Source organism: Kwoniella dejecticola, chromosome 10, assembly GCF_000512565.2.
Source record: "Kwoniella dejecticola CBS 10117 chromosome 10, complete sequence".
Taxonomy (NCBI): Eukaryota; Fungi; Basidiomycota; class Tremellomycetes; order Tremellales; family Cryptococcaceae; genus Kwoniella; species Kwoniella dejecticola.
In genome coordinates, this window is record NC_089310.1 from 519480 (window position 1) to 546103 (window position 26624).

At 47.8% G+C, this 26624-nt stretch overlaps 10 protein-coding genes across 10 annotated transcripts; 4 read left to right on the plus strand and 6 right to left on the minus strand.

Moving 5' to 3' along the window:
• Positions 1–487: 487 nt before the first annotated feature.
• On the minus strand, positions 488–3396 carry I303_107725 (tryptophan synthase, beta subunit; the record flags this gene model as incomplete). Its single annotated transcript, XM_018410994.1, has 11 exons — positions 488–587; positions 666–876; positions 955–1080; positions 1149–1464; positions 1536–1718; positions 1780–1834; positions 1896–2500; positions 2576–2672; positions 2756–2894; positions 2986–3079; positions 3187–3396. 11 exons carry the CDS (start codon positions 3394–3396, stop codon positions 488–490), a joined length of 2136 nt encoding a protein of 711 aa, XP_018259662.1.
• Positions 3397–3785: 389 nt separating this feature from the next.
• Positions 3786–5206, minus strand: I303_107726 (uncharacterized protein; the record flags this gene model as incomplete). Its single annotated transcript, XM_018410995.1, has 4 exons — positions 3786–4370; positions 4435–4756; positions 4828–4931; positions 5000–5206. 4 exons carry the CDS (start codon positions 5204–5206, stop codon positions 3786–3788), a joined length of 1218 nt encoding a protein of 405 aa, XP_018259663.1.
• Positions 5207–8187: 2981 nt separating this feature from the next.
• I303_107727 (uncharacterized protein) lies at positions 8188–11643 on the plus strand (the record flags this gene model as incomplete). The annotated part of the gene is made up of 3 exons (XM_018410996.1): positions 8188–8358; positions 8415–10443; positions 10508–11643. The coding sequence occupies 3 exons, from the start codon at positions 8188–8190 to the stop codon at positions 11641–11643; spliced, it is 3336 nt and encodes a 1111-aa protein (XP_018259664.1).
• Positions 11644–12219: 576 nt separating this feature from the next.
• I303_107728 (uncharacterized protein) lies at positions 12220–13118 on the plus strand (the record flags this gene model as incomplete). Its single annotated transcript, XM_018410997.1, has 2 exons — positions 12220–12483; positions 12903–13118. The coding sequence occupies 2 exons, from the start codon at positions 12220–12222 to the stop codon at positions 13116–13118; spliced, it is 480 nt and encodes a 159-aa protein (XP_018259665.1).
• An 850-nt stretch (positions 13119–13968) lies between these two features.
• On the minus strand, positions 13969–15356 carry I303_107729 (60S ribosomal protein uL30; the record flags this gene model as incomplete). Its single annotated transcript, XM_018410998.1, has 4 exons — positions 13969–14595; positions 14977–15069; positions 15260–15275; positions 15340–15356. The coding sequence occupies 4 exons, from the start codon at positions 15354–15356 to the stop codon at positions 13969–13971; spliced, it is 753 nt and encodes a 250-aa protein (XP_018259666.1).
• A 492-nt stretch (positions 15357–15848) lies between these two features.
• Positions 15849–16511, plus strand: I303_107730 (ribosomal protein P1; the record flags this gene model as incomplete). Its single annotated transcript, XM_018410999.2, has 4 exons — positions 15849–15851; positions 15941–16003; positions 16132–16374; positions 16491–16511. The coding sequence occupies 4 exons, from the start codon at positions 15849–15851 to the stop codon at positions 16509–16511; spliced, it is 330 nt and encodes a 109-aa protein (XP_018259667.2).
• Positions 16512–16831: 320 nt separating this feature from the next.
• I303_107731 (uncharacterized protein) lies at positions 16832–17937 on the minus strand (the record flags this gene model as incomplete). The annotated part of the gene is made up of 2 exons (XM_018411000.1): positions 16832–17350; positions 17428–17937. The coding sequence occupies 2 exons, from the start codon at positions 17935–17937 to the stop codon at positions 16832–16834; spliced, it is 1029 nt and encodes a 342-aa protein (XP_018259668.1).
• Positions 17938–18631: 694 nt separating this feature from the next.
• I303_107732 (uncharacterized protein) lies at positions 18632–21071 on the minus strand (the record flags this gene model as incomplete). Its single annotated transcript, XM_065969652.1, has 7 exons — positions 18632–19606; positions 19661–19789; positions 19854–20041; positions 20113–20410; positions 20534–20658; positions 20728–20800; positions 20883–21071. 7 exons carry the CDS (start codon positions 21069–21071, stop codon positions 18632–18634), a joined length of 1977 nt encoding a protein of 658 aa, XP_065825724.1.
• Positions 21072–21512: 441 nt separating this feature from the next.
• On the minus strand, positions 21513–22334 carry I303_107733 (uncharacterized protein; the record flags this gene model as incomplete). The annotated part of the gene is made up of 3 exons (XM_065969653.1): positions 21513–21604; positions 21664–21721; positions 21798–22334. The coding sequence occupies 3 exons, from the start codon at positions 22332–22334 to the stop codon at positions 21513–21515; spliced, it is 687 nt and encodes a 228-aa protein (XP_065825725.1).
• Positions 22335–22707: 373 nt separating this feature from the next.
• On the plus strand, positions 22708–25995 carry I303_107734 (uncharacterized protein; the record flags this gene model as incomplete). The annotated part of the gene is made up of 12 exons (XM_018411003.1): positions 22708–23084; positions 23164–23238; positions 23296–23756; positions 23812–24145; positions 24205–24298; positions 24350–24557; positions 24618–24733; positions 24791–24979; positions 25040–25159; positions 25214–25432; positions 25489–25793; positions 25869–25995. 12 exons carry the CDS (start codon positions 22708–22710, stop codon positions 25993–25995), a joined length of 2625 nt encoding a protein of 874 aa, XP_018259671.1.
• Between the last annotated feature and the right edge of the window lie 629 nt (positions 25996–26624).

The window sequence follows — 26624 nt, forward strand, 5'->3', positions numbered from 1 at the left end:
GCCGGTCTATCCGGGTAAGATTCGTCAGAGTTGATGTGCAAGCAGAGCGTGGGGCTGAAGGTAGAGCACCATCAATGACGCATACGGTAGTGACCAGACTTTCCAGGACGGCGTCAAGTCGGTCCAAGATGATGATGAGCCTATGACTATATAATTACGCTTTGTCCGCTGTGTACTGTCCCGAGTATGGAGCTGTGCGATCTGTGCGTTTTATGCTCGTTATCAAAATCAAACAAACACGGGCCTTAGGTACTTGTGACCTGACCAGCACGTGGGGGTTGGACTAAAATCACTCCGATTGATTAAATCCTTACGGCATGGCATGCATTTCCCGTTCCATCCTGTGATCTACATTTGGGCATGAGCGAGAATCATAAATCAACTGATGCATGTATGAACCACAACCCATCTCCTTACCCCTTTCCTTTAAAGTAACAACTGACTAAGCGGTATCACGGTCCAATGAGATGATATGACATGACACAGCCTATTGAGCGACATGCCAATCCAACTTATCCGCCCATTTCTTATCTTTTAGCGTCAACAACACCTCGGCAACATCCTTAGCTCCATTACCACTCAAGCAGCTGAACAAATTCACATCAATCCATCAGCCACGATCAAATGGAACTCAGAGGCAAAGTATAAGCCACAGCAAAACTCACATAACAACATCGTGTTCTTTCGGTAAGGTCTTTGCCAATTGCATACCTCCCCAAAGACCGTGACTCGACTCTAAGGCAGGGATGATACCTTCCAGTTGAGTGACCATCTTGAAAGCCTTCAATGCTTGAGTATCGTCCGCCACTATGTATTCGGCTCGGCCAGTGTATTTCAGATGAGAGTGTTCAGGTCCGACAGAGTTATAATCGAGACCTGTCATTACCACCAAATCAGCTTCCAGCGATTACCTGCACGTAGAACAAATAAGGAGTTTGACTCATGACCACTCACCAGCACTAATACTATGAGTAGGCACCAATTGACCTTCCTTACTCTGTATGATGTACGACGAAGCACCGTGGACAACACCAATTACACCCTTCGTCAACGTAGCAGAGTGAAGATCGGTATCAACACCTGAGGTGAGGCATAAATCTGATCAGTCCTGTAATTTGAGATTCGAGGTTACTTGAAGGATTGCTCACCATGACCACCAGCCTCAACACCGATCAATCTGACATTCTCGTCCTCGATGAAATCGTAGAAAGTTCCGATCGCGTTACTTCCACCACCAACACAAGCAACGACCGCATCAGGCAGTTTACCCGACTTCTCCTGCATTTGAGATTTGATCTCCCTTCCTATGACTCGTTGGAAATCTCTGACGATAGTAGGGAACGGGTGAGGTCCGATGGCTGATCCAATTAAATAATGGGTATCTTCCAATCTTGTGACCCATTCTCTCATAGCTTCGTTTACAGCATCTTTCAATGTTTGGGATCCCGCCGTTACCGGAATGACCTATCAAGCATACCACATTAGCTACTTTCTTGAAGATCTTATACGATCAGTAAATGAGATCAACAACTCACATTTCCACCCAACATCTTGATTCGGAATACGTTCAACTCTTGTCTTCGTACATCCTCTGCTCCCATGTAGATATCGCATTGCATGCCGAACTTGGCACAGACAGTGGCTGTCGCTACACCGTGTTGTCCTGCACCGGTCTCGGCGATGATTCGTTTTTTACCCAATCGCTTGGCGAGGAGGATCTGTTTGTCCATTCAGCTTTACTCCTTCCTGCTCAGAACCCGAGAACGAGTCGAGACTCACTTGTCCAACGGCGTTATTGATCTTGTGGGATCCAGTATGGTTCAGATCCTCACGCCTGTCATGTATAAGTCAGTCGAACGATACCGATGTCAGTCTGAAAAAGAAAGTTTACTCACTTCAACCAGATCCTCGCACCTCCCATCTCCTCAGTCAACCTCTCAGCCAAATACAACTGCGACGGTCTATTTATATATCCAAACATATCCTCAAACTCCTTCCAGAACGCCGGATCCTGGCTCGCTTCCGCATGAGCAGCTTCCAACTCGTTCAGACAATCAACAAGCGACTCGGGCACATACGCTCCTCCGAACAAACCGAATCGCGATGGTAATTTCCCAGGCTGATTCACTTGTAACTCCGGCTTGGCCACTTCACCTTGCGGGATAGGTAGTACTGGCTCGACTTTTGCATCGCCGTTAGTCTGCGATTTGGGTCGTCCAAGGGGTGGTGGGTTCTGGCCGTGGAGGGTGATCTCTTTGCAGAATTTGGTGACTTCAGCAGGAGCTTGGCCGTTGGTAGCGTTGTCGAAGACGAGTTTGATGATTTTGGATCCGACGACAACAGCGTCAGATCCTGCGGAGGTGACGAATTCGAAATGCGTTCGATTGTCGACTCCGAATCCGACAGCCAGGGGGACAGGGGTGAATGCTCTGATGCGAGCGACGAGTTCAGGAAGGGAGGCGGAGATGGCTACACCCGCAGAAGAACCGGTAACGCCCATCTGCGGGAGTGGAAAGATACCCGTAAGTCAATCGATCAACCAACCAAGAGCGTGGGTGAAGATAGGAAGGCTTACCTTGGATACAACGTAGATGAAGGAATCTGCGATACTAGTCAAGAACTTGACTCGGTCGATACTGGTCGAAGGGGCGATCAAGGGGATGTACGACATGCTGTCATTGTACACCAATGTGCAAAATCGTCAGCCATCATCCTTGAAGAAGGCAATATTTGGGTTGCGTGGTCCCAGACTCACGCATGTTCTTGACAGATTTCTCTGAATTTGATAGCTTCCGTAGGCGGCAGATCCACAAGGATATATCCATTCGCTCCTGCCTCTCTAGCATCCTTTACAGCTTTATCCTCCCCGTAAGCGATCAGCGGATTATAATAACCTATCTCAGTCGAACACTTCAGCATTGTCTTGTCTTTCCTCACCTCGCCTCGACCCATCATATAGTCTGATTATGGAGAGACATCACTGACCCATGAAGATTACTGGAGCTTTCAATCCCTGTGCTCTAGCCTGTCTGACATATTCCAAACAGTCCGCATAATGCACATTGTTCTCAATTGCGACCTACGAATACAAAACACGCATCAATCAATCTGCCAGATCTTTCTCACCTGATAAGGGTGTACGAAGGATATTGGGATGGTTCTTATTACGATTGTAAGTGTACTCACAGTATTAGCTTTTTGGATCGTAGGACCATCCGCAATCGGATCACTGAAGGGTACACCTAATTCAATGATATCCGCTCCTCCAGCTTCCAAAGCCAACATCAACGGTACCGTAGCATCCTTCGTTGGGAATCCGGCCGTCAAGAAGGTGACGAAAGCAGGTTGATCTTGTTCTTTCTTAGCTGCGAATACTCTCTTGATCTCTTCCGACATGTTGCTTTTGACTTCTGTCCTGTGTTGTAGATCGTATAGAGTGGAAAAGGTATAGTATTACAGTATTATCTCATCACCGATAATTGTTATGTATATGGCCCAACTTTTTTGAGACGACTCATCCATACCGTAAGGTGAGGAGTGGTTATCGATCGAGTCGGTCCGAGCAGAATCTTAAATGAGCACACCATGTAATTAGTTGCCTTGCCCCTTATCATGTTCAACTTCCATCTTGGCTTTGTGCATTGAAAGGTTCCAAGCTTCGATGAACAGCACATGCATATATGCTACAACTTGGATTCATCATGTACAAAATGGATTTCTGACTTGACTGAAGCGGTCTGACAATGCATAAGATCTACCTTGGAAATTCTAGGCGTAAAGTTTTGTTAGGGAGTCGTCCTCGGCTCCTGCTTCACCTCATAAACGTCCATGCTGGTATGCGTATGGTCTGCATTACTACCTGATGGAGCGTGAGATATCGAGCTTGTGTGAGGTATCATCGACTCTTCGCCTGGCCAATTGATATATTCGAAGCCAGGTGTAGTCGGAGATTGCACGCTGATTCCTGGTGTTCCAATTTGAGAATGTTGAAGCGCCGGGAGGGGCAAGTGCTGATCAAGCCACGCTTGATCTTGCATCTGCTGGGTCATAGTCTGATTTTCCATCTGTATTGCTTGACTCGCACTGTCGTTGGATAGAGCAGGAGGATGATCGCGCGTCATACTAGCTCGCATCACCGCGTCAAATTGCTCCGGAGAGATCGGATTCCCGTCTTGCGAGTCCAGAGCCCTCGAGGACGCTGACTGACTTGGCGAGATACTGTACATCGCTGCCAACGACGTCTGTGGAGGGGAGGAGAAAAGATGATCCAGGGATGGTGTTGAGACGGAGGGCGGACTGGTCGTAGATTGATTGAACGCTTGCCATGGCTTCGGGCGTGCGTTCAGAGAAGATTCGGATGGCGGGGAAGTCTAACAACGCAATTACAGGTCAACTCAACCAAAAAAATAGCGATAATCAAGAGGAATCACCTACATTTAGCTCATCAGGTATCTCTTTTCCCTTCAACTCGTCTGCTCTGCCCTCCTGGATGAGCTGCACCAGCTTATCAAACGTCAAGCTAGTCTGTCCCTCTGTTCCTGGGTTACCCATCATACGCATAGCTTCCGTGAGGTGATCCATCCTAGCACTCGCTCTTGAAGGTTCCGGACTCGTGTTCGCATTCGGAATCGGATTTGTTTCGCCTTGAAGCGGAGGAGGAGTGGACGGTATATCCATTGGCGATCGAAGATTGGGAGACGTTTGTTTTTCTATATGTTGTGTATATACCGAAAACGGTAATGGGTTCTTCTTTATCCTGCCAAAATTGGATGATCGAAGAACATCAATCCAGCCTGCTCTGCAAATAATGGGCGGATATTGACTCACCTCGTGGTGAAGTAAAACCATTGAGCTTCTGCTATCGTCTTATCTATCAAAGAAGGTGACATCTTTTTACCCCTTATCGCGCTAAAAACAGTCGGTAGTCCTGCCTATCAGACCCACCATATTCAGCTTCATCCAATGTGTCTTTTTAGTCTGGACCAGGAGAGTTACACACGTTAAATGCAGGATCTTCGGTGAACTTGTAATCTTCGAATTCCTTGAAGATGTCATTTAGCCGATCCTCGCCAGTTGGTTCGCCCTTGACAGAATTCGACGATCCGGCAGGGGAGGCCGACGTTGACGTTGAACCTGGTGTTGAAGCTGAAGCTGATTTCGAAGATTGTCTTCTGGGCGAAGGCACAGGTGGAGGTAACATCGACATGGCGCAATCCGGGCAAGTCGTTTTTCGTCTACAAGTATGTTCGTCCGACCACTTGCACTTGTGGGAAATGGGTACTTCTATCGTGAGGTTGTACTCGAGGGAGTAAAGATTGATGATCTCACTGATGGATCATTACCCTCTTGAATGTTCGCCTTAGATGGAATGGCCTTATGAATGATATGGATGAATGAAGGGATGGACTCCGTTGATCGCTCCCCACCTCGCTTGCGCCCCTGTCAAATGTGGAGACCAGCTTTATAATCTTGACTCTGATTGACAAAGCGTTTCACGACGTTCTAAGCGAGGTGATACTGAAGATATGATAGACTAACGATTGATAAGCGAATGTCGTCACTCAAAGGACCACCCCTGTACCTGTGTGTGGGGGTGGGATTGCGAGGTGTATGCTTATCCGAGGTCGGTTTGTCCTCGGGATTCGGTTTGTGCCTCGCTTGGAAACCTGTCGTACAGTCCAAAGAGGCTTTGATCAAGGGCAGAACTGAACCAGATTATCGATATCGGCTTGAATTCGGTCGCCGAATGATAACGCCAAGAAGGTGATGTGTGTTTGCATGTGATGGGTATACTTCAATCTATCGTTGCAAGGAGTCGGGTATTTGTCGTTCTGGGGTATATATATATCTATATGCAAGACGGAAAATGAGAATGGCTAGAAACAGAGTATCGAGGTTGACATGTGGAAATGGGATGACGAAGAGCAGTACTCGTAAATGTTCACAGCAAATGTCGAATGATACGAGTACATGCGATTCAATGTTCAGTGATTTCCAGCGGTTCCTCGGATGCATAATGCAGATCTCAAGTGGAGGTCGATCTGTTCCAGCAAAATGTAAAAATGGCGATGTCCCTTAGTGCAGAAACGCGTACAGCTTTCACGATTATAACGAAATATCATCATTTACCTCGCCCCGCTTGCTGTCCACTACCGTAGTGCTGCCCTTGCATAGCCCACCACCGTCCCATCATGCATGGAAGTCGCCGGACTGTAGGTGTCAAGGAGAGAGCTCCCAATCTCAATAGTATCGGTGAAGACACCGATCCGGATCTGTAGCCTGTGAATATTCCCGCTCAAAGGACCTTTTCTCGGAGGTATCCTCGGATATCTAACACCTAAAGCGAGAGATTCCCCCACATAGGACACACGAGCTTCTCGCGTGGTGCTCACATGTCTTGCATCGATGGTGTCGATTACTTCATTCGGCGAATGGATGCTTGTACGTAAACAACCTTCGATTCAGCCCCTGAAAATCCGATTGATCTTCTCGGCTTTGGTGCATGGATTGTCGGATGATGATGAATCATGTTCAGGCACATTCCGATTGCGTTTCATTTGTTTACGTTTGGAAATGTTTCGAAAAATACTTTGTTCGGACATGTCGTTGCTCCTCGATTGCGAAGATCGATTTTGGTGTCCAAATGCTGTATTAGGCAGACAAAACGGATAGATTTTAGGTGATAGACAGTCGACGGAGGAATGGGAGGTATGGCATGCAGCTTTACATTGATCACTGATAACCAACGTGTCTTGCAAGGTAAGGGCGGCTTAAGCATGTGGCTAGACTAGTCCCTTAAACTCCAACATTTTGACATTCTTGTTGTTCAGTCGTTCAATAGTCGACTCTCTTACATTGGACCTCCTGTAACTCAATCGCACATCGCCAATTGATCATCAACCTCAAAGACCTCTTCGTCGACTTCTACCAGCCCAAATACACGAGTACTGGTCACACACTCATCGGGAATAAGACGGATCTGACATACCACGCTGGACGGTATTACCCCTTCTTTCGACAATCGTTTCATGACCGCACGAATTCGCGGATCTTCTTAGCTATATCGAATTCGCCAGATTTCAGAAACAGCAAGCCTAGGTGAGTGGAAACCATTGGGATTTTGAGGCCTTCGCCGTGTTGTCTGTCACGTCATCCTTTCGCCCCATCAGAGCTCGGTGATGTGAGCCGGATCAAAAGGGTCAAAGCTCAGATTAGCTCAATCTGTTTGTTGGTCTGTGCGGAATGAAATATGTTGATGGTACCTTTTCCATCTGCTGGGCGAATACGAGACCTATGCTTTCTTTGGTAGTGATGTTTCAGGTTATCTGCCTTTTACCTTTGCCCTGGAACACCTCACCAAGCAATCGCATTTCTAATCATGCTAGAGGAATGGGCCCTTGCTGGGATGATGCTTCCTCCGGCTCTATACAAAGATGTCGGAATGCTGATCATATTTGACTGGCTTCCAGAGAGTGATAGACATCACTTAATCAATTCAATCGACCGTCAATCGGCTGCGCCCTCACACCATCATTCTTACCGCTTAGCTCGACCCGGATCCGTACCGATCTATGTCCATGCTCATATAGATCCTAGAGGACTCTGAGCTATAACCGCAAAGTCGTCGCAATCTATGGATTCGGCAAAGACACATTACATTAGTCATATTGCTCGACGCCACCCTCATCAATCATCCTCAGGACCAGGATCAAACAATTTCGACATACTTCAAGGTTCAATATCGCCTTTGCCCTCTGACCCTTGCCCAGATTCACCAAACCTATCAACGATCAAGGATCAAAACCACTAGCGCAAGTCCAAGGAGGGACGTGAGCTTTTCAGAGCGAACGGAGGATCCGTGGTACCACTAGTGATAATTTGAAAGATCGAAGCGACGTGCTGAGCACATTGCCAGAATTTCGCAACAGTACAAATCAACGATTCGCAACATCCATTCCGAGAAAATTAGAAGGTACCGCTAGAGCTAGAGAAAATGGACTAGATTGTGTTCAACAATATATTTTAGTCAGAAGAGAGCTCGGTCTAGTAGTACTCAAAAGCCAGATCTTGATCTTGATTAAATAGCGGAACAGTTCGAAACGCTTTCCGGCCCCTTCAACATATTCACCTCATCCCTTACTTCCTGTACTACCGTCTCATCACCCTTATAATCCGAGCCGATTCACCATGTCTGCCCAATTCGACTTGTCACCCAGAGAGAGGATGTTCATGGCGAAGATGGCATTGCTAGAGAGCGAGAAAGAGGAAAGAGCCAAGTACAAGCTTGCCAGGAGGGAGAGCAGGAGATTGAGCATGGCTGCTTCTTTAAATAGTGAAGTTCCACAAGACGAGCCTGTGGTGAGCTTGATCATGTCTATGCACTCACCAACAGACGTACTGACCCACATGCCCAGGCTTCATCCACATCTTCGTCTCGCTCTGAATCGATCGTAAAACCTTGTTCAATCCTTAGAAAATCGTCGAAGCTACCGCCGTCCTCGTATCAACCTCCCACCTCGCCCAAAGCCGCTCAAGGCCCCATAATACCTTCTTCACCTGCACCCTCCTTGCCTTTACCGCCCGCGCCGAAGATTGCTCAGAATTCGGACTTCGGTCCCTCTATCAGTCTCCCTTCACCAACTGCCTCATCCTCCACCAATGCCTTGCGCCGCAGAAGTAGCAGGGTCCGATTTTCAGATCAGCAATTGCAGCCTAATTTCAATCCTCATTCCGTGTCCCGCTCAACATCGATGAAGAGCCTGAGAAGGGAATCTTCTATCGACGGCTTGCGCGCAGATCTCATCCAAGCTTCCTACTCTCTGAACAGTCGAAAGTCATCAACTGCAAGTCAGTCTCTAGGTAGGCGGCTGTCGGCTGCATCGATCGGAAGTTCGTACAAGAGGGATTCTTTCGCTTCGTCAGTAGGCTCAGATCCCTTCAACTGGGCAACATCATCCTACGGCTCCGATATCGACATGCAGTCCGACCTCGATATGGCCTCAAGAAAGCAGAGTTTAGCCATAGGAATCGTCGAACTTGGTGAACTGGATCAAGAAGTCTTAGCGAGAATGAACGAAGAGGAAGAGCAAGGCTTCAAGCCTCAGATATTACCGTATCCCAAGATCTCCCGAGCAGGTCCTGCCTCGAATTCGCGATTCAGCATCGAAAGCACCACTTCTTCAGTGTGGCGTACTCAACCTCAAGATCAGCTCTCAGACCGATCAGATAACCAGTCCATTTATTCGGCGATAGATTCGCCCTCTTCTGAATTCGTTGGAGATGGGTACATGTCAAGGAAATCAAGTCAATTCTCACTCGAAGCCAAGTTGAGGACTTCGTTGAGTGATTCCGCTACTTCTGGAACGGGAACATCCAGAAAATCAAGCTATCAACCTTCCCTCGCACATACACCTGATTCTCTCCGATCTTCTACGTCCGATGCCGAATTTCAAGCTCGTTGTCACTCAACGAATACTGCAAACTCCATGAACTTCCAACTGCCAGGCAGGGCGTACTCGAGCTTGTTGCCCAGTAGACGCAGGCGGAGCTCGCTCTTGTCCATATCGATACTCCCCAATGACCAAGAGCACCTGCCGCATATCAATAGAGGCGAGTGGGACGATCCTGAGATGGGACTCTCACCACGATCAGGTCCAGTCAGGATTGTAGGAAGCGTATCCGGATCATCAAGAAGAGGTACAAAGTTAGCTGAGGAGATCCTCATGCAAGCGAGTCCCGAGATGGCTCAAGTCCCAAATGCAGGCGAACCCGAGGGATATCGACCCACTGAAGGCAAATCGAGAGACGGAAGCTCGCAGGATAGCATCGACTTGTTACCGCTTCTACCATCACCGCTGCGATCGACTTTCGTGAACACCGGTGAGACCGAACGCGAAACACCTAAGAAAGGGGGTCATTCTCGAACCGACTCAAGCTTCAGTGCCATCATGTCTTTCCCCATTCCCCCTGATAGGGTCGTCGAGATGACTATAGAAGACCAAGTGGACGATCTTCTGATGGAACATCAGATCTTGCCTACTGTCTTGCCAAGTCTCTCATCGCCCTTGTTAGGGGAGAATGACGATACTCCGACAATCGAGAAGATTATACAACTCCCCATCAAGCCAGTATTAGAGGACACTACGTCGATTCCAACCCCCCACATGGCGGATGAGCCTAGAGTATCGCAGGTCATCAGCCTCAACTCGCCTTTCAGTGACAGCGAAGGGCCTCACACCATGCCCCAAGCGATGCAGATCGACCCTCCCTCACCTGAAGTCGTACCAGTGGACTCGGCTGTACTTGCGGAAGATCCTACTTGTCCGTCTAGTCCTGAACTACATGATATCCTTCGTACCGTTCGACGACCGAGGATCGCAAGAAGCACCTCGGAGTCTGCTCTTCCCGCTGGAGCTGAAAACGAGACGGAGGAGAGTGACCTCGGTATGTGACACATCTCTATAAACGATTGGGAGTCAGACCACGCTGATGACAATGTTACGCGCAGACGTCGCTTCACCACTTATGAAGGTAGCTCTTCATTCGCACATCTTATCTCCTCAATCGAGACTTCTTGCCCCGCCTTCGCCTTGTAGACCCGCCTCCATCCGGTCAGTCAGTACGAACAGCGTAGATACGCTGTCATCCCTCCGAAGTGGGCTCGGTCTCACTTCCGGTCGAGGCTGGAGTGGGAGTGAATCGGAAGAAGAAGAATGGATGAGTACGGCACGACAAATCAAAGAACGTCGATCTCGATCAACTTTTAAAAGTCCTAAAACACCTCAACCGCTGAAAGCCGCCAAAAGTAATATGGGCACCGGCACGGGGTATGAATCTGGATTGATGATCCAAGTGGATATCGAGATGGAGGATACCCCAACTCCGACCAAGACTAAACGATTCTCCTCATCATCATTCACATCTTCCACATCAACGTCGACGTCGACGTCTAGTGGCGGTAGTGGTAACATCAAAACTCAGGCCAAAACAAATAGGTATTCTCAATTATCCGAGATCTCCACAGTGGCCAGTACGACTACCGAAGGAATACCTCTGACTCCCCAGACACTCGAGATCCTTACTCCGTCTTTGGTCGGATTGGGATTGAGCAGATCGAATTCCAACGTTTCTTCAGGTAGTTCAACACCGGGTAATTTCCCTTGGGGTCTTTCTTCTCCGCCCAACTCGCCGATTAGGGGTTTATTCGCCAATAATGCGATTCCGAAGAAAGATCTCATCACTTCTTTCCGCAATTCCACCTCAACGGGGAAAGCAAAAGACGACGTGCACTTCAGCAGCAGAAGTAAAAACCAGAAGAAAAAAGACTTGCCTAGACCGACAAGAGAGATCGATGAAGATTGCTGGGGTGAACCTGAGATCTTGATTGATCAGCAAGGTCATTCGGCGTCAGACGATTCTGAGATAGATGAGAATCTCGAGAGATCGCTGAGAAGCTCGATTTCGAGTCTGAGCTTGAAGAGCGATATTAGCGTCCTGGCTGATCGGTATGGGCAGGGGCAGGGGAGTAAAAGGAGATCGACTATCAAACCCCTTGCTCAGAGATCGACCAGTCCGGATCTCTGGCTGGATGGTGAAGGTCCAGGCGAGGATAGTCTGATGGATGAACGGATGCCTGATATGTGATCATTGGATTGGGAGGATGTGCAGCCCGCTTTATCGAGTGCTTGCTTGTAAGAGGCTTAGAGCGGATCTCAATATCAGTGTGAATTAACACATAGACATAGTTGTGGATAGATAGATAGATCGTTCCGGTCATTCTTTTTTGGGTCATTGTGTGGGCAGTGAGCCGGTTGTATATGCATACTCATATCATATAGGCATATAGGCGAGTCTGTCGTCGCATCGAATTCCGAGCATTATTTACTGCATGATTTGCGTACGAGTAGGGCTTTGTGTTTGGTGGACGGCGAATGAGTGGGCATGACAAGTGGAGGAAAAGGCATTACTCGAGATGACTTTCTTCGGCCGAGCGTGTATTGGGTTTGCGTCATCATTCGAGAAATCCATTGAATTGCCACCCAACTCTTCTCTGATAGAGCTGGATGAGTTACTATATGTGTGATCACCTCTCTTTAATCTGGTAAGCTGAACTTTGCACGAGAGCATAGAATAGACAAGACAATCAGTATAGCCTGACCTTTGAATCGTAGCTGTACCTCCTGGCTAGACACTTCTCACCCGGACATCAACGACGACAGCATGAGTACCTTCACTACAAACGAGAACCCTCCTCCGGCCGGGTCATGTCTTCCCGAACAACTACAACCCAATTCGCAAAATCCCAGTCCATCGGCACCGGCAACGACATCAAGATCGACATCAAAAGACGCTCGTCCAACTTCATCAGTCTTTGCGCGGAATGAAGAGTCTCCAGTACACAATGTCCCCATGAGGGTGATTCGCCGGCCGTTGCCTAGTGAGTTGGATGAGGAAAAGGTTTTGGGTTTCATGGAAGAGATGAAGGTGGGTCCTATTCTGCTTGTCGCTGCTCATCTTTGACACTCTCGTCCTCGTTCTTCATCTCATTTCATCTGCGCTTCCTCTCTCGCTCCTGCTCGTCTCGTCTCATCTCATCTCATCTCATCTCATCTCATCTCATCTCATCTCATCTCATCTCATCTCATCTCAGCTCATCTCATCTCATCTCATCTCAGCTCATCTCATCTCATCTCATCTCATCTCATCTCATCTCATCTCATCTCATCTCATCTCATCTCATCTCATCTCATCTCATCTCATCTCATCTCATCTCATCTCATCTCATCTCGTCCCGTTGCATCTCTTCATGACGTCTCTTCATGCAACTTGATTACGACTGCTATGTTATGGTTATAATCACGGTACCATCGAGTCTCAGTGTTAATTCTCCCGAACACATTTAGGCAGGAGACACCTTCACCCCAATCGAAATCATAAAAGTGAAATCCCCTCTCAAAATCAATCCCACCGGACCACCCGAGACCTTTTATTTCGCAATGGGCGGTTGTCATCGATACGAAGCTACCAAAAGGTTAGGCCTCGAAACCATCAGAGCGAAGATCATAGAGGTGCCTGCTAGTCAGATGCGAATCTACCTGGGGGCTGGATCACCCTTCTAGAGCGGCTCAATTACAATTACCCAGACTTGTTTGGAAGTTGCAATTTATCTGGAGCTCTAGTAAAGGCGTCAGGTGTACTGGAAGGGCCGTCTGACACGGCCACGGTGAATCGTTGCGCTGCGCAAGGACTTGTCGCCTCCTGCAATCAACATATCGAGATATGGAAGATAAGGCAAATCGGAACTGTCTCTGCTACTGCGGAGTGAAGCGCGAAGCTTCAAGTGGGGGAGATCGAGGGATGTGCCATTGTATAATCCAGACTTGTAACATGAACCCTCGATGGACATCATAGACATATAGATTCATAGAACGTATATTGCTTGTGCATCACTCATCATGTAATCATGTATAATCACAGTCCTGCGTCGCGTACGGGTTTCGCAGCAGGGTACTCTCATATTTTCGAACATCGTAAATCAGACGACCGAATTAGCCTTCACAGGCATCCGAGAATCTTTGATCAGCTTATGATTGATTCATGAGATGTGTCAGGTATATATATGCAGTAAGCTCGTAGAACAATGCAACTCAACACGGTAGATGCATTCCTGTACGCTTTGCAACTATCGATTTGCAAACTCAACCCAGACCCATTCAGTGCAACAGCAGAAGAGCAACAATCATCATAGTGATCGTGGATTGGGTTACATGCTCGATGAAAGAAAGAGTAATAATAAGAAATTGAAAACCCTAACTTTTCTACCTCTACCTCTTACTACCATACTGAATGGACTATGGATCTACCCAAAAAAGAAACATAATCACACTCCGTATCCTCCTGCATCCTACGGCCTACAGCCTACAACTGACTAGCACAGCACATCCAAAAACGCCTAGACGCTTCAAACGCTTAGACCATTTGGTGGACGAGCTTGGACATGGCAGCTTCTCTGGCTCCGGTATCACCACCTTCGATGTAGGTGGTGAACTTTCGTGGTCTCCATCCGCCGTTGGGGTTGGAGAGCTTGAAAGGCCATAAAGAGGAAGTGGCTTGCTTGAAGTTGGGTCCGCAGGTAGCGATCTCGTGGACCAAATCCTCGATACAGATGATACCGTATTTGCCGAGTTGTTTCTCGATGATCGAGTTGTCGGTGATGGGGATTCTGGATCCGTCGACCTTGGCGTAACCTCTCTTGTAGACGAGTTCTCGGATAGCCTTGAGGTTGACTTCTCCGTAGGTGACGTAAGGGTTGACCAAGTTCAACATTTGTGTGGTGGCCTTGGTGACTCGGATGAAGACACCGTTGTTGATTTGGAGGAGTCGGAGCAATTGGAGGATCTTCTTTGGCTTAGGGGCGATCTTGGAGATACCCTTGATTCGGACGACGAAGTAGACTTTAGGTTGGGCGGCAACGTAGAAGTCACCGGTCTTTCGGGCCTCTCGCTTGAGTCTGATCTCCTCCTTCTCTTGTTGGACGTACTCCTTGACGTACTCGTCGGCTCGCTTGAAGATGACCTTTCTCTTGGCTTTTTGGGCCTACACCGACCGAAAGAAAGAGAGACAAACAGTCAGCACAAATATTCCTCCAACTGAAGTCTGATTCCCCAACAGGTTTGATCGGGATTGAAGTGGTAAATTTCTTGTTCAGCCCCGAAAGATGGTTAATTACGAGCAGCATTGTCTAAGCTAGCCGTGTGCCGACGGACGTCGGTGTTATGCATCATGAAGATGTGTGAGTGGGAGGTTGAAGGTGGTGATGGCAAAAATGGTACTGCCTATATCCATGACTGCTTGCCTCGTACCCTGATCTCATCTATCCGAGGTTTCACTGTAATCCATATCTCTTGTATCCACTCCTCCTTCCATACAGCTATTCGTACCCAAAAAGCCGCCGAAGAATGTAGAAATCAAGCTCACCTTTCGGGCATCAGCAGCGGCAGCCAACTTGGCCTCTCGGGTGGCCTCGTTGGTTCTTCGCTTTTTGAGCAAAGTCTCCGGGACGGCGATTTGCTAAGAGCGTGCAAAATTTATCAGTATTCCGTTCCCCATAACCGCATTCCTTTAATCCTTTCCAATTCATCACAACTCTCGGAGGACGACAAGGAGCTAGGTGATAGGTTGGAAAAGAAAGGTAGGTCGGGTAGTATGGTGATCGGACTCCTCGCTATCCTCCTTGAACTTCTAGAATCCTTCAACTCACCTCGGCGGAAGGCACACTAATGTAGAGCGATATATCAGCATTTGCATCCTCTGTGGGAACGTGGACGAGTGTGAACTGACCTGGTAGAAGGAGCCATTTTGATGATGTTTTAGAGACTTGAAGGTTGAAGAAGAGGAAAGGTTAGATCTGTGATGAGTGATTTTGAAGTTTTGCACAAACTAGCAAACGACCAGGAATGGCTAGGGAGTAGCGAGGAGGTTGGTACGGTGAGAGGTGAGTGTACGGTGCAAATGCCAGTAGTGTAGCGTGGTCAAATTGGGAGCAAAGTGGAATTTTCGTCAGATGCCAAATTCCGATAGATAACGCCGAGAGGCAAGTTGAGGGGGTTTTCATGATGATTTAATGGGTGATAAGGTATTACACGTCAGATAAGTGCCACATCACACCGTACATTATCGAAACTACCAAATTTAGTTTTGGCTGGTCGATCCCTCACTCGCTCGCTCGCTGGTTGTAGGTTGTTCAAAGTCATCATTCACCTCGTCCAAGTCTTCTCCTTTTCCCAACCACAAAAGCATCAAACGTATCTCCTGGATCAAACATCCTTAATTTGGTATACGTACTCACAATGGTGAGTCAGCTCACTCGTGGGCGAAAGCGAAAAGATCAGGCGGAGAACCGAGATAGCTGACTTGGGATATATAATTTCAACTTGCTTAGTCTTCCGAACTCGCTGCTACCTACGCCGCTCTTATCCTCGCCGACGAGGGTATTGAGATCACCGTGGGTGTCTTTTCCCTTCACATGTCACTCTTCTATCTGGGAGGGCTGTACGATAGAAGACGATATAAGTGGAATTGTTTCGTAGAATTTCTTGCTGATGCTTTACTTTGCGTTCTATTGACACACAGGGTGACAAGATCGTCTCTCTCGCCTCTGCCGCCAAGGTCGAAGTCGAGCCTATCTGGGCTACCCTCCTCGCCAAGGCTCTCGACGGCAAAGACGTCAAGGACCTCCTCACCAACGTTGGTGGTGGTGGTGCCCCCGCCGCTGCTGCCCCAGGTGCCGGTGCCGCCGCTGCCGGTGGTGCTGCCGAAGAGGCTCCCGCAGAGGAGAAGAAGGAGGAGGCCAAGGAGGAATCCGATGATGACATGGTGCGTCTGCGTTCAAGTTAGGCTGATTGTACAATCCTAATCTCAACACCTTCTTTCCCTCCAACACTGCATCTGGGCCGGAGTTGAAGCTGATTCATTCATTTGCGATCCCTTAGGGTTTCGGTCTTTTCGACTAAACTACTCAACTCACTCACTCGATTCACCCCAAAACCTTACCTACTCCACCTTGGAAATTTGGTCTATCAAGTATGACGATTTGTACATAATCTATGCATTGGTAGCCAGTTTTCCTGGTCTCTGGTCAACCCATTCACCGCCCTATCATGGTGTACTGGCACGGGGCACATTAGGTAGTCGCATACTTCGGAGGGACTAAGCTTCCTCGGACTATCCGCGGCGTGTCTTCATACGGCCTACTGACCAGTGACTATTCCGCTGTCAACCGACATATGACTGACGAATTTACTTATTCGTTCATCTCGACTTATGGGTGATACTACATAAACCCATCAAAGGAATATCTATTAAAATCAAATTCAACTTTCGGATCTATCTTCTTCTGTCCTCCATCGTTTCCCCCTCCACCTGCCGCAACCTCCGCACCTTGCGTGGCGTCATCGACATTATTTGCTGGTATACCTCTGTACCCGCCTATACCTAGCACTTGCTGGTTATTCTTGAGATCATCCCACGTCACTTCGACGTGCTCTCCCTCTTCATCAGTCTGAATCTGTCTGTCCGTTGGGACTGACAATGCTTTGCCCGTGGCTTTTGGGTCACATACTTGACCCGTCTTCGGTTCTTTGCCTAGAACGGGTACTTCATCCTTGACAGTGATAACCACCAGACTGAGGATCGAAGTCAGTGCATCAGGCCAACAATCAGGTAACACCTGAAACTTGATTTCTTTATCCTTCAAAGTCGCCACGCCGTCAAATCTGAGGTTCAGTGAGACCTCACTCGGGTCGATAGTGGATAAAGAAGGACAATGTCTCTTCAACAAAGCGATGGTTTCCTACGAAGTGGACCAAATTGGAAGTCCTGTCAGTGAACACTGAAATGAGTGAGCTCGACTGGGGCGTTATGACTCACTTTGAAAGTAGGTAAGATCGGTCCGATGAACGCGTCTTCGATCTTAGGAGGGAGATACCTTGTATATCTATTCGAAGTGGAAGTGGCAGTTGCAGTTGAAGTCGAAGGTGGAAGAGGGCGCGCTTTGGGTGCTTTGGAGGTAGTATCTTTGATTTCGATAGTCAGGAAAAGCGGGGCGGTGGCGGGAGTGGCGGAGTTGGCGCCGGTAGCTGTGCTAGAAGTAGGTGAGGGGACAGGAAAGGCGGGGACAGGAAAGGCGGGGACAACGACGGGAATTGAGGCGGTGGTGGATGTTTGCTTCGTGGTACTGCTAGGATCATTCTTTGGCGTAGTGGTCTTTGAGGATGATGAATCTGGTGTAGGAGTAGCTGGGTCTTGTGGAATTCCTTGAGTTGTAGTTTGATTTTGATTTTGGGTTTGAGCTTGAGCTTGAGTTTGGGTTTGAGCTTGAGAAGGTACATCAGAGGCGGATGAAGGGTAATCAACAGTCTCCCAAGATGGACTTGACATGTTAATTACTTTTTCTTGATTTTGCGTATGCGTCAATCAGTAAATGAGTATAGGGGAACGATAGATCTGCTTTTCTCTTGTTAGAGGCTTTGGATATGTCAATATGAATCGGAGTTCTTACTTTGTATTCTTATTTTCTATTTCGAAGTCTGTATTTCGTGTTTTTGCAGTCTGCTGGTTCTGAATGAATCGCTCCGATATGACTGAGTGATCGAAAATGGTAGGAAATGCAAGACAAGCTGAGGTCTTATATATGTGTAGCCCAGGAGAGATTGCGTTCTTCACCCTGTGTCCGTGCGATAACAATGCGAACATCGTATCAATGGATCTGGTCGCCCTTTATACCTCCCGACACGTCAGAGAAAGTCAATAGAAGGCTGAAAAAGGTTGTCCAGAGCCAGTGGTGTGGCGATCCATCTTTCCTTTCGATCAGTATGACAAGCCTCAAGCAACAAAGGATGGTCGACTCTAAAGTCAAAGGATGAATGAAGTGAGACGAGACGAGACGAGTGAGAGGTTAAAGGTGAGTTCGAAAAGGTCGAGTGATTGTTCCATATTGATTAGCCGTTGGTAAGCTTACACGCTCGTCCATTCAACGTCTTCCTGTTGTTGTGATGAAGCATGTTTGATTACGCCACATCAGAAATTGGGAATGATCCAATAACAGATCTGCATTTCTTACGAGTACAATTGGTCATCCTACGAACATCCCGACGAGATCTATCAAACCCCATATCAGGTGATTTGCGAGATCTTGTTGACGTGCAATCATCGACGGCAAGTAAGCTAGTGCCAGAAGAGAACCTTCTCCATTTCGCCAAGCTACCATCCTTGCTGACAAATCTAGTATCGCCCAGCCAGTCTTCACAATGAGAGAAGTCGATGTATAGCCGCGATATTGCCAATAAACCAAAGCCTGCAATATCGTATTGATCGATTCGATAATCAACAAACAACTGTTTATAGCTTGAAGATTGGGTAATTGCTCGGCAGAGGAAGACATCGCTGAAAAGGAAATGGCGAGACAGACGACTCGGACGAGTATCAAGGCGATCGTCGATTGTTTTATCGTATGATAAGCGATCTCCCAATTTTGCATTGTACCTCTTCTAACATAATTACTTCCCTTCATTTGGATTGACCTCCCACGGGCATTGATGCTGCTACTAGAATTTTCGATTGTCGGAATGCTAGTATTGTTATTGTTGTTGATGCCCCACCCAGCAAGGAGATTCTCCAAACCAGTTTCATTCTGATTATGAAACATCCTCTGTTTGCCCATCCCGAACTTATCCCAATTTTCCTTTTTGTTGAACATGAACTCGTCCTCGTCGTCCGGTGAGAACATAGGTTTAGCTTGATAAGGTCGTTGGGTCGGTTCCCAGTCCATGGGTTCACCTTCGGGTTGAGGTTCAGGAACGGGTTGATGTAAAGAAGCTTGACCGAATATCGGGTTCGCTTTGGCCTGCATCGGATTCGGCATAGACAACAAGGTGTTGGAGAGGGATAAGGAAGATAAATGATTTGTAGGCGATGCGGGATGAGAAGGTATAGAGTATTCGGATGCGATTGGATTATCATTGGGTGTTGAGGTCAATGACACTGGTCTGACTAATTTGATTTGAACGGGTTGAGAGATTCGGATGCTCATAAGAGAGTGTGTAATGAGCTATGTTCTGCCGTTAGCTTTATTTGACAGCTATACACTGTTCAGTTTACTTACCGCTATTTCTACGGCGAAGGTCACCTGCACTATCTTCAAGGGCAGCCATGAGGGTCCATGATCAGAAGTCACGAACATGGTCGACACGCTGCTGATGACTCGCAAGATCATGATGAAGAGCATATTACGCTATACCATGCAGGATCCACCGATAAGCTTCATGGGCTTGGTCAGGAGTCATAGAAGCACTTACAACCCATATACCCCTTCCCTCGACTTTGATTTTGTCCCTATGACGCATCCTCCTCAACCAGTACGGATCCCATGCTATCCACAACACTGACAGGGAGTGGAAAAGAAGCAGATAGAGTGATCTGTAGGGTAGCTTCATCGACTCGTCATTCGGTACAAGACGTTGAAGTTGTGAAGGTGCAGCAGCGGCTGGGAGCAGATTTCTAGATGTCAGCTACTGAACTTCTCGTATAGATGTCGGGCGGCTGAACAAGACATACCTAAAAGTCCTAAGCCTATACTGAGGCCCAAGCCAACCCACCACAGCAAACCCCGTAATCTCCATATCACTATATCCGCTCTACTAACTCCACTGCTGGATCCGCTCGCGCTTGGTCCAGCAGTTCTAGCTCCCCTGTCCAACGCAGAGGTCCAAGCTTGGACCTGGGCTCTGTGATCTGATTTTCGCAATGCCTCGTCGACCGCTGGTTGACAGTTCCTGCATACGGGTGGATAGCGATATTGTAGCTTGACTAAGTAGTTGGGTAGTTCGGAATACAGGGAGGGATAGGAGAAATCCTGATAGCGCGAGCCATCCGTCAGCCAATACACATACACAGACACATTCAGCTCAGTTGGGTGTCGTGCAGGGAATGCTCTTTCAAAGGATCAGTAAGGTGTGATGTTGGCACGATCACTCACATCGTCATCTGGCAGATAGTTCGCGAGCATGTTCATGATCAGCGTTTGGTTCGCCAGGCAGCTGTGACAAAACGGCGATTTCGTGGAGGATGATGAGGAAGGTAAGTGAGATGAAGATGGAGTTGCTGTAATGCGTTCAACGTCAGCTAAAGCGAAACCGTTGGACGAACGGTACATTCGACCCCGGAGCTGACCTCTGAGAGAGAATGATCTTTCGTTGTACGCCGTATCGTGCATAGCAGGTAGATCAGAGATCATCTCTCCTCGCTACGTTGACATTCACATTCAGTCAGTGGTTGTGACTATGTAAAAGCAAAATGATGTGAAGGAAAGCTGAAGATCAACACACCTCATCTTTGATATTCCAGCAGCCGCATCTATCGCATTGCCAATTCCACTTCGTACCTACTTCTGCGATTCTACTTTTGCCCTTTCCTTTCCTGTCGAAGGTCGAAGGATGCGGTGGAAGAAGAGAAGGTGAGAGACAGAAGAAACATTGAACGGCTACGGGGCGAGTTGACGAGCGAAGTAATGGCATTCTACCTCGAGACCCGAAATCGATGACAATGCTACGTAACTCAAGCTTGTGTAGTCATGGGAGTCCAAGAACGATCAGAGACCCGGTCTCTGAGCTTCCAAGCGTCGTAATGTGGGAATGGGAATGAAAATGACAAGCAAACTGTGAGAGAATCAACCTTCAAACAGTGCGAATGAATGAATCAAAACATCGGTGACGCGTGTTTTCAACTTTTATATTTCACCATTCCATCGGCTATGGCTTGGGAAACAGCATACGACAGATTAATCTACTTGAATTCGCTGTCACCTCTGGTGCATGCGTGGGAAGCAGACGCAATCATATGTGGATGCTCGAGGGCAGCATGGTGCGGCTTCAGGCAGTCCGATAATGCATACAATTGTGGAACGAGCTGAAACGTGGAAAGCATCCCCTTCAACCGGTATGAACCCTTTTAACAGTTTATGATCGCCCTATCAGCAGACCAACTTCGTCCACTTCGTCGTTCTTCCCGCCACTTCGTTGCTTCTGTGGATCACTGTATATATCAATACCTACATTGTAAGAAGATCAGCACTATGACAAGCACAGAAGAGAAAATTCAGAGACTTGCCTGCGGCTAATGAATCAATGAGAAGCTGTAATCTCTCCGGTCCCATCGTAGGGTCCGCCTGGAATTGCACCAATATCAGTCAAATTTTGCTCGCTTTCATAGACCAATGTGAGCTTGAGTTTGACTTGACGAACCTCTCGCATTTTCTCCAAATCACCGCCGAACCCTTCAACAAGCTTATCCATATAAACCGTCCTGAATTTGTTCCTCCTTTCCTCTTCTTCCGTATCTGTGCCTTTCCCCTTCATCTTCGAGCTCAAGAAGGACGGTATATCCGATGGAGGCGGCGATGGTGAATTCGTAGGAGACCTCGTCCGTATTTTAGCTTGTTTCGCTGATGTTGAGGCTGATGTTGTAGATGGTCCTGCTTTAGGTTGATCAATCTCTATTTCCGATTCTGAGCCTGAGTCTTCGCTATCTGATTCGGAGTCTGATGAACTTGATTCGGACCAGGAGGAAGATGATGAAGATGATGATGAAGAGGAGGAAGAGGAGGAAGCCGCATCAACGTCCATAGGTTGTGCGGGTTTAGCGGTCGAAGCTTCTTCGTCATCGGAACCTGAAGAGTCATCCGACGATGAGGACGATGAAGATTCGGAAGCTTGTCTTCTGCGTCTCTTCCTCGATCGCCTGTTTGCTTTCGAAGCTGGTCTCGGTATATCCGCTGCCATTCTGTTTGACTTTTTTACTGTCTCTTTCTTTGCTAGATCGAGCTATGTTGTGCAGTCTCAACTATAGAAGTGACAAACACATAAGTGGGCATGAAATCTTTGGACCAAAGTCAACGTCAAAAATGTTACCACGTGTTTTGACCGTTCCTGAGGAATATAGGCATGACGGAATCAATTCCAGTGTATTTGCCACCCAGATCCCACCCGTTTAGCTGACCTCATCCTTCTCACCCTTAACATATAATTCAGCTCGAGACCACACTCCTCTCTCTCATCCTCTTCTTCACTCTTTTTCGCTCGTGCAGGAGAAGGAAAGCGCAACTCCGTTCACCTCGTCCCCCTTTGTGTCTCGTCCCGCTGGCGGATCTCCGAGATGAGTCGATCTCCTTCACCGGCCTCGTCATTGGACTTCTTCGAGTCAGACCCCTCGTCCGGCGAAGAAGAATACGTTCCTCGTCCAAGGCGGAAAGTTGGTCCAGCCGCAGGAGGGTCAAAGAAGGTACTGGGAGGGCCGAAAGCCGGTGGACCGAAGATCAAGATCAATCTCAGGGCTTTGCAGAGCGCGAGAGATGTCGGAGCAGCCCATCCCGCGGATGGACCAATAGAAGAGGATGATATAGGAGAAGCGGACGAGGACGATGAAGGTTATTTCGATGGAATGATAGGCAAACGAGGCATAGATCTATCAAATCAGCCTCTCAAGGCTGATCATGCGCTTCGACCGCTATGGGTGGATGACAAAGGGAATATGTATGTATTGTTAACCCTTCATTGTCCTGTCTTGCATTGTGAATTTGTGTCTTACTGATTGGATCATGGGGTTGATCAGCATCGTCGAAGCTTTCGCCCCTTTCGCAAAACAGGCTCAAGACTTCCTGGTCGCTATTGCTGAGCCTGTCTCACGGTCAGTTGTTAAGGCAGCGTCCACTCGAGTGACCCTTCAGCTGACCTGATGGCACAGTCCTTCACTGGTGCATGAGTACCGAATCACAAAACCCTCTTTACACTCGGCCATGTCAATCGGTCTGGAAACCAAAGTCATAATAGAAGTCTTATCGCGATTGTCGAAAACGCCTCTTTCGATGAAGTTGACCGCACGAATAGAAGAGTGGACTGCTTCTTTCGGAAAAGTCAGATTGGTCTTGAAGGATAACAGATACTTCTTGGAGACCAGTGTGCCCGAATTTCTGCAGACTCTGATGACGGACGAGGTGATTCGAGATTGTAGAGTTACTAGAGAGATAGAAGCTGGGCCTACGGTATTCGGGGCAGAGCAGACAGCTAGACCCCGAAGAGATTACGCTATTCCAGGTACGGAAGAAGCACGGCGTGCAGAACGAGGTGAATTGGAAGCGGACGCGATAGGACAACAGAACAGGGACAATGACGCACTTCTTGGAGCTGTCATTGGAATCGGCGAAGGTAAGCTATCTGTTGCGCAGAGACCACCGAGAAGCTTGCTGATCCTTTAATTTAGCCGATGAGATGGACGATGAGGATGATGCGGTACATTCGTTCGAAGTGTCTGGGGAAAGGATGGAAGAGGTCAGAAGACGTTGCAAGGATATCGATCTACCAGCATTGGAAGAATATGATTTCAGGAATGATACGGTAAACCCCAACCTGGATATCCAGCTCAAACCGATGACTGTTATCCGACCATATCAAGAGATGTCGCTAGCAAAGATGTTCGGTAACGGTCGAGCTAGATCCGGAGTCATCGTGTTGCCTTGTGGTGCGGGAAAGACTTTGGTTGGCATCACGGCTGCTTGTACTATCAAGAAGAGTGCTTTAGTACTGTGTACCTCTGCGTGAGTGCTGGCATCCGAAAATATTCCTATCTATGCTGACGATTTCCATCGGTTCATAGGGTGTCTGTCGCTCAGTGGAAACAGCAATTCCTACATTTCTCCAACATCTCAGAAAGGCAGATATGTGCTTTTACGCAGGGAGAAAAAGAAATGGTTGGTCAGCTGTTTGAAATTCATGATTTTTAGCTGATTCTCGCTCTGCAGTTCACCACTCCAGCCGGTATCGTCATATCCACCTATTCGATGATCGCCAAAACCGGTAAACGGGCTCACGACGCCGAGAAGATGATGCAGTTCCTAAGATCGAGAGAATGGGGTTTCCTGCTGCTTGATGAGGTGCACGTCGCCCCTGCAGACATGTTCAGGAAGTGTATCAACAACTTCAAGGTGCATGCTAAACTAGGATTGACAGGTGAGCTATACCTTGCTTTCGTTATTTTAAGGTATGGCCAGCTCACATACGTTGTCATAGCAACTCTGGTCAGAGAAGACGACAGAATTGGCGATTTGGGATATCTGATTGGACCGAAGCTGTATGAGGCGAATTGGATGGATTTGGCGAAGAATGGTCATATCGCTACTGTACAAGTAAGTCAGCTATCCTAGCGGTTGTCCCAGAGCTCGATTAGCTGACTTTACTGCTAGTGTGCTGAGGTATGGTGTCCCATGACACCGGAGTTCTACCGAGAATATTTGCGGAATCCATCCAGAAAGCGGATACTGCTGCATGCGATGAACCCGAATAAAATACAGGCGGCCCAGTTCCTGATCAACTACCACGAAAGTAGAGGGGATAAGGTCATTGTGTTCTCGGATAATGTGTTTGCCCTCGAAGTGAGCTACTTTTGCCAAGGCTTCGAGACCTGAGGAACATCAGCTCATCTTGCGCATCAGGCATACGCGAAAAAGCTTGGAAAATCGTTCATTCATGGTGGTACACCAGAAGGAGAACGTCTGAGGATTTTGTCAAGGTTTCAACATGACCCGCAACTAAATACGATATTTTTGTCCAAGGTAAGCTATCAACTGTATCAGAGCTCCACATACCGAGCTGACGGTCTCCACCAGGTCGGAGATACCTCGATTGATCTACCGGAAGCGACCTGTTTAATTCAGATTTCCTCCCATTTCGGTTCCCGTCGACAAGAAGCACAACGTCTAGGTCGGATCCTCCGTGCCAAACGAAGGAATGACGAAGGCTTCAATGCATTCTTCTACTCACTGGTATCGAAAGACACTCAAGAGATGTACTATTCGTCGAAGAGGCAGGGATTTTTGATCGATCAGGTGAGCTGAGCAAAGCATCCATACGTCGTTGTGGCAGCAGCTGACTTGCGGTACAGGGATACGCATTCAAGGTAATTACCGAATTACATGGCTTAGAATCGATGCCCAACCTAGTCTTCCCTACGAAAGCTCAACAGATATCTTTACTTGAAGAGGTGTTGAACACGGGTGACGCAGCGGCTGAAACTGCTGATCATTACATGCGATTGAACAACGGTAAACACATGAAACGACCGGCTGGTACGCAACCTGCATTATCGAATGCTAGTGCTATGCCAGCTGTACAACGATTTACCGCGCCGCTTGAACATTTGAGTGGTGGACAGAATTTGAGTTATAGAGAACAGAACAAATCCGTCAAGTGAGTTCATCCTGTCGTACTTGATATAAAGAAGAGGAATATCGCTGATAAGGCTTTTGGTGTTCATGATTGCAGTAAGGAATATATGAGAGAAGATAGACAGAATAAACGAGCTGGAGTCAGTGGCAAAGATCAGCATTCACTGTTCAAGAAGAGAAAACAGGAGATGGATGCTATCAAGAAACAAAGAGGAGCTGGATAGAGAAAATGAGCGATCTCGTCCTAATGGTCCTGGGAGCGCAGAGCATCCCGAATTACCTTGTAGCGAATATTTTACATCTCGAAAAGCGCGCAGTGTGGAACAGCGGAGACATCATGTCATGCATCACCCGTTGTATCGTAAATGCTGTATCATCAAGGGGGCGCAATTTGCTGAGGGCATGAATTGATCGGCAGCCTGACAGAGTCGTCGGCGATGCGTCATAACTCGACATCAACGTCATTCTATGCGGAGCTCGACTGGCGTTTCTTTGTTGGAATGGAGTGATGACAAGGGATCGTTCGCCTCTGTTGTTCAGCTCATGCGGGCTATTGGTCGTTCTTTTCAACACAGAAGTATAGTTGGCAAGTGTCTAGGTCAAGTACATTGCAATTCCTGGAATTTGCAATGCTGAGTCGACCATTTGATGAGGTCTGCTGTATAATATAGAAATGAGTTTTTCGGCAGAAGTCGCCTTCAATACCGTTTTTTTCCCCTCAGTTATTAGACGAGTCGCAAGCTTCAGCACTATGAGCACGACTGACTCATCATTGAATGTCAATGACCCGGCTCGATCGTCTAGTCATTATGACTAGGACGCTGAAGATACATTTGACCAGGAGAAACAATGG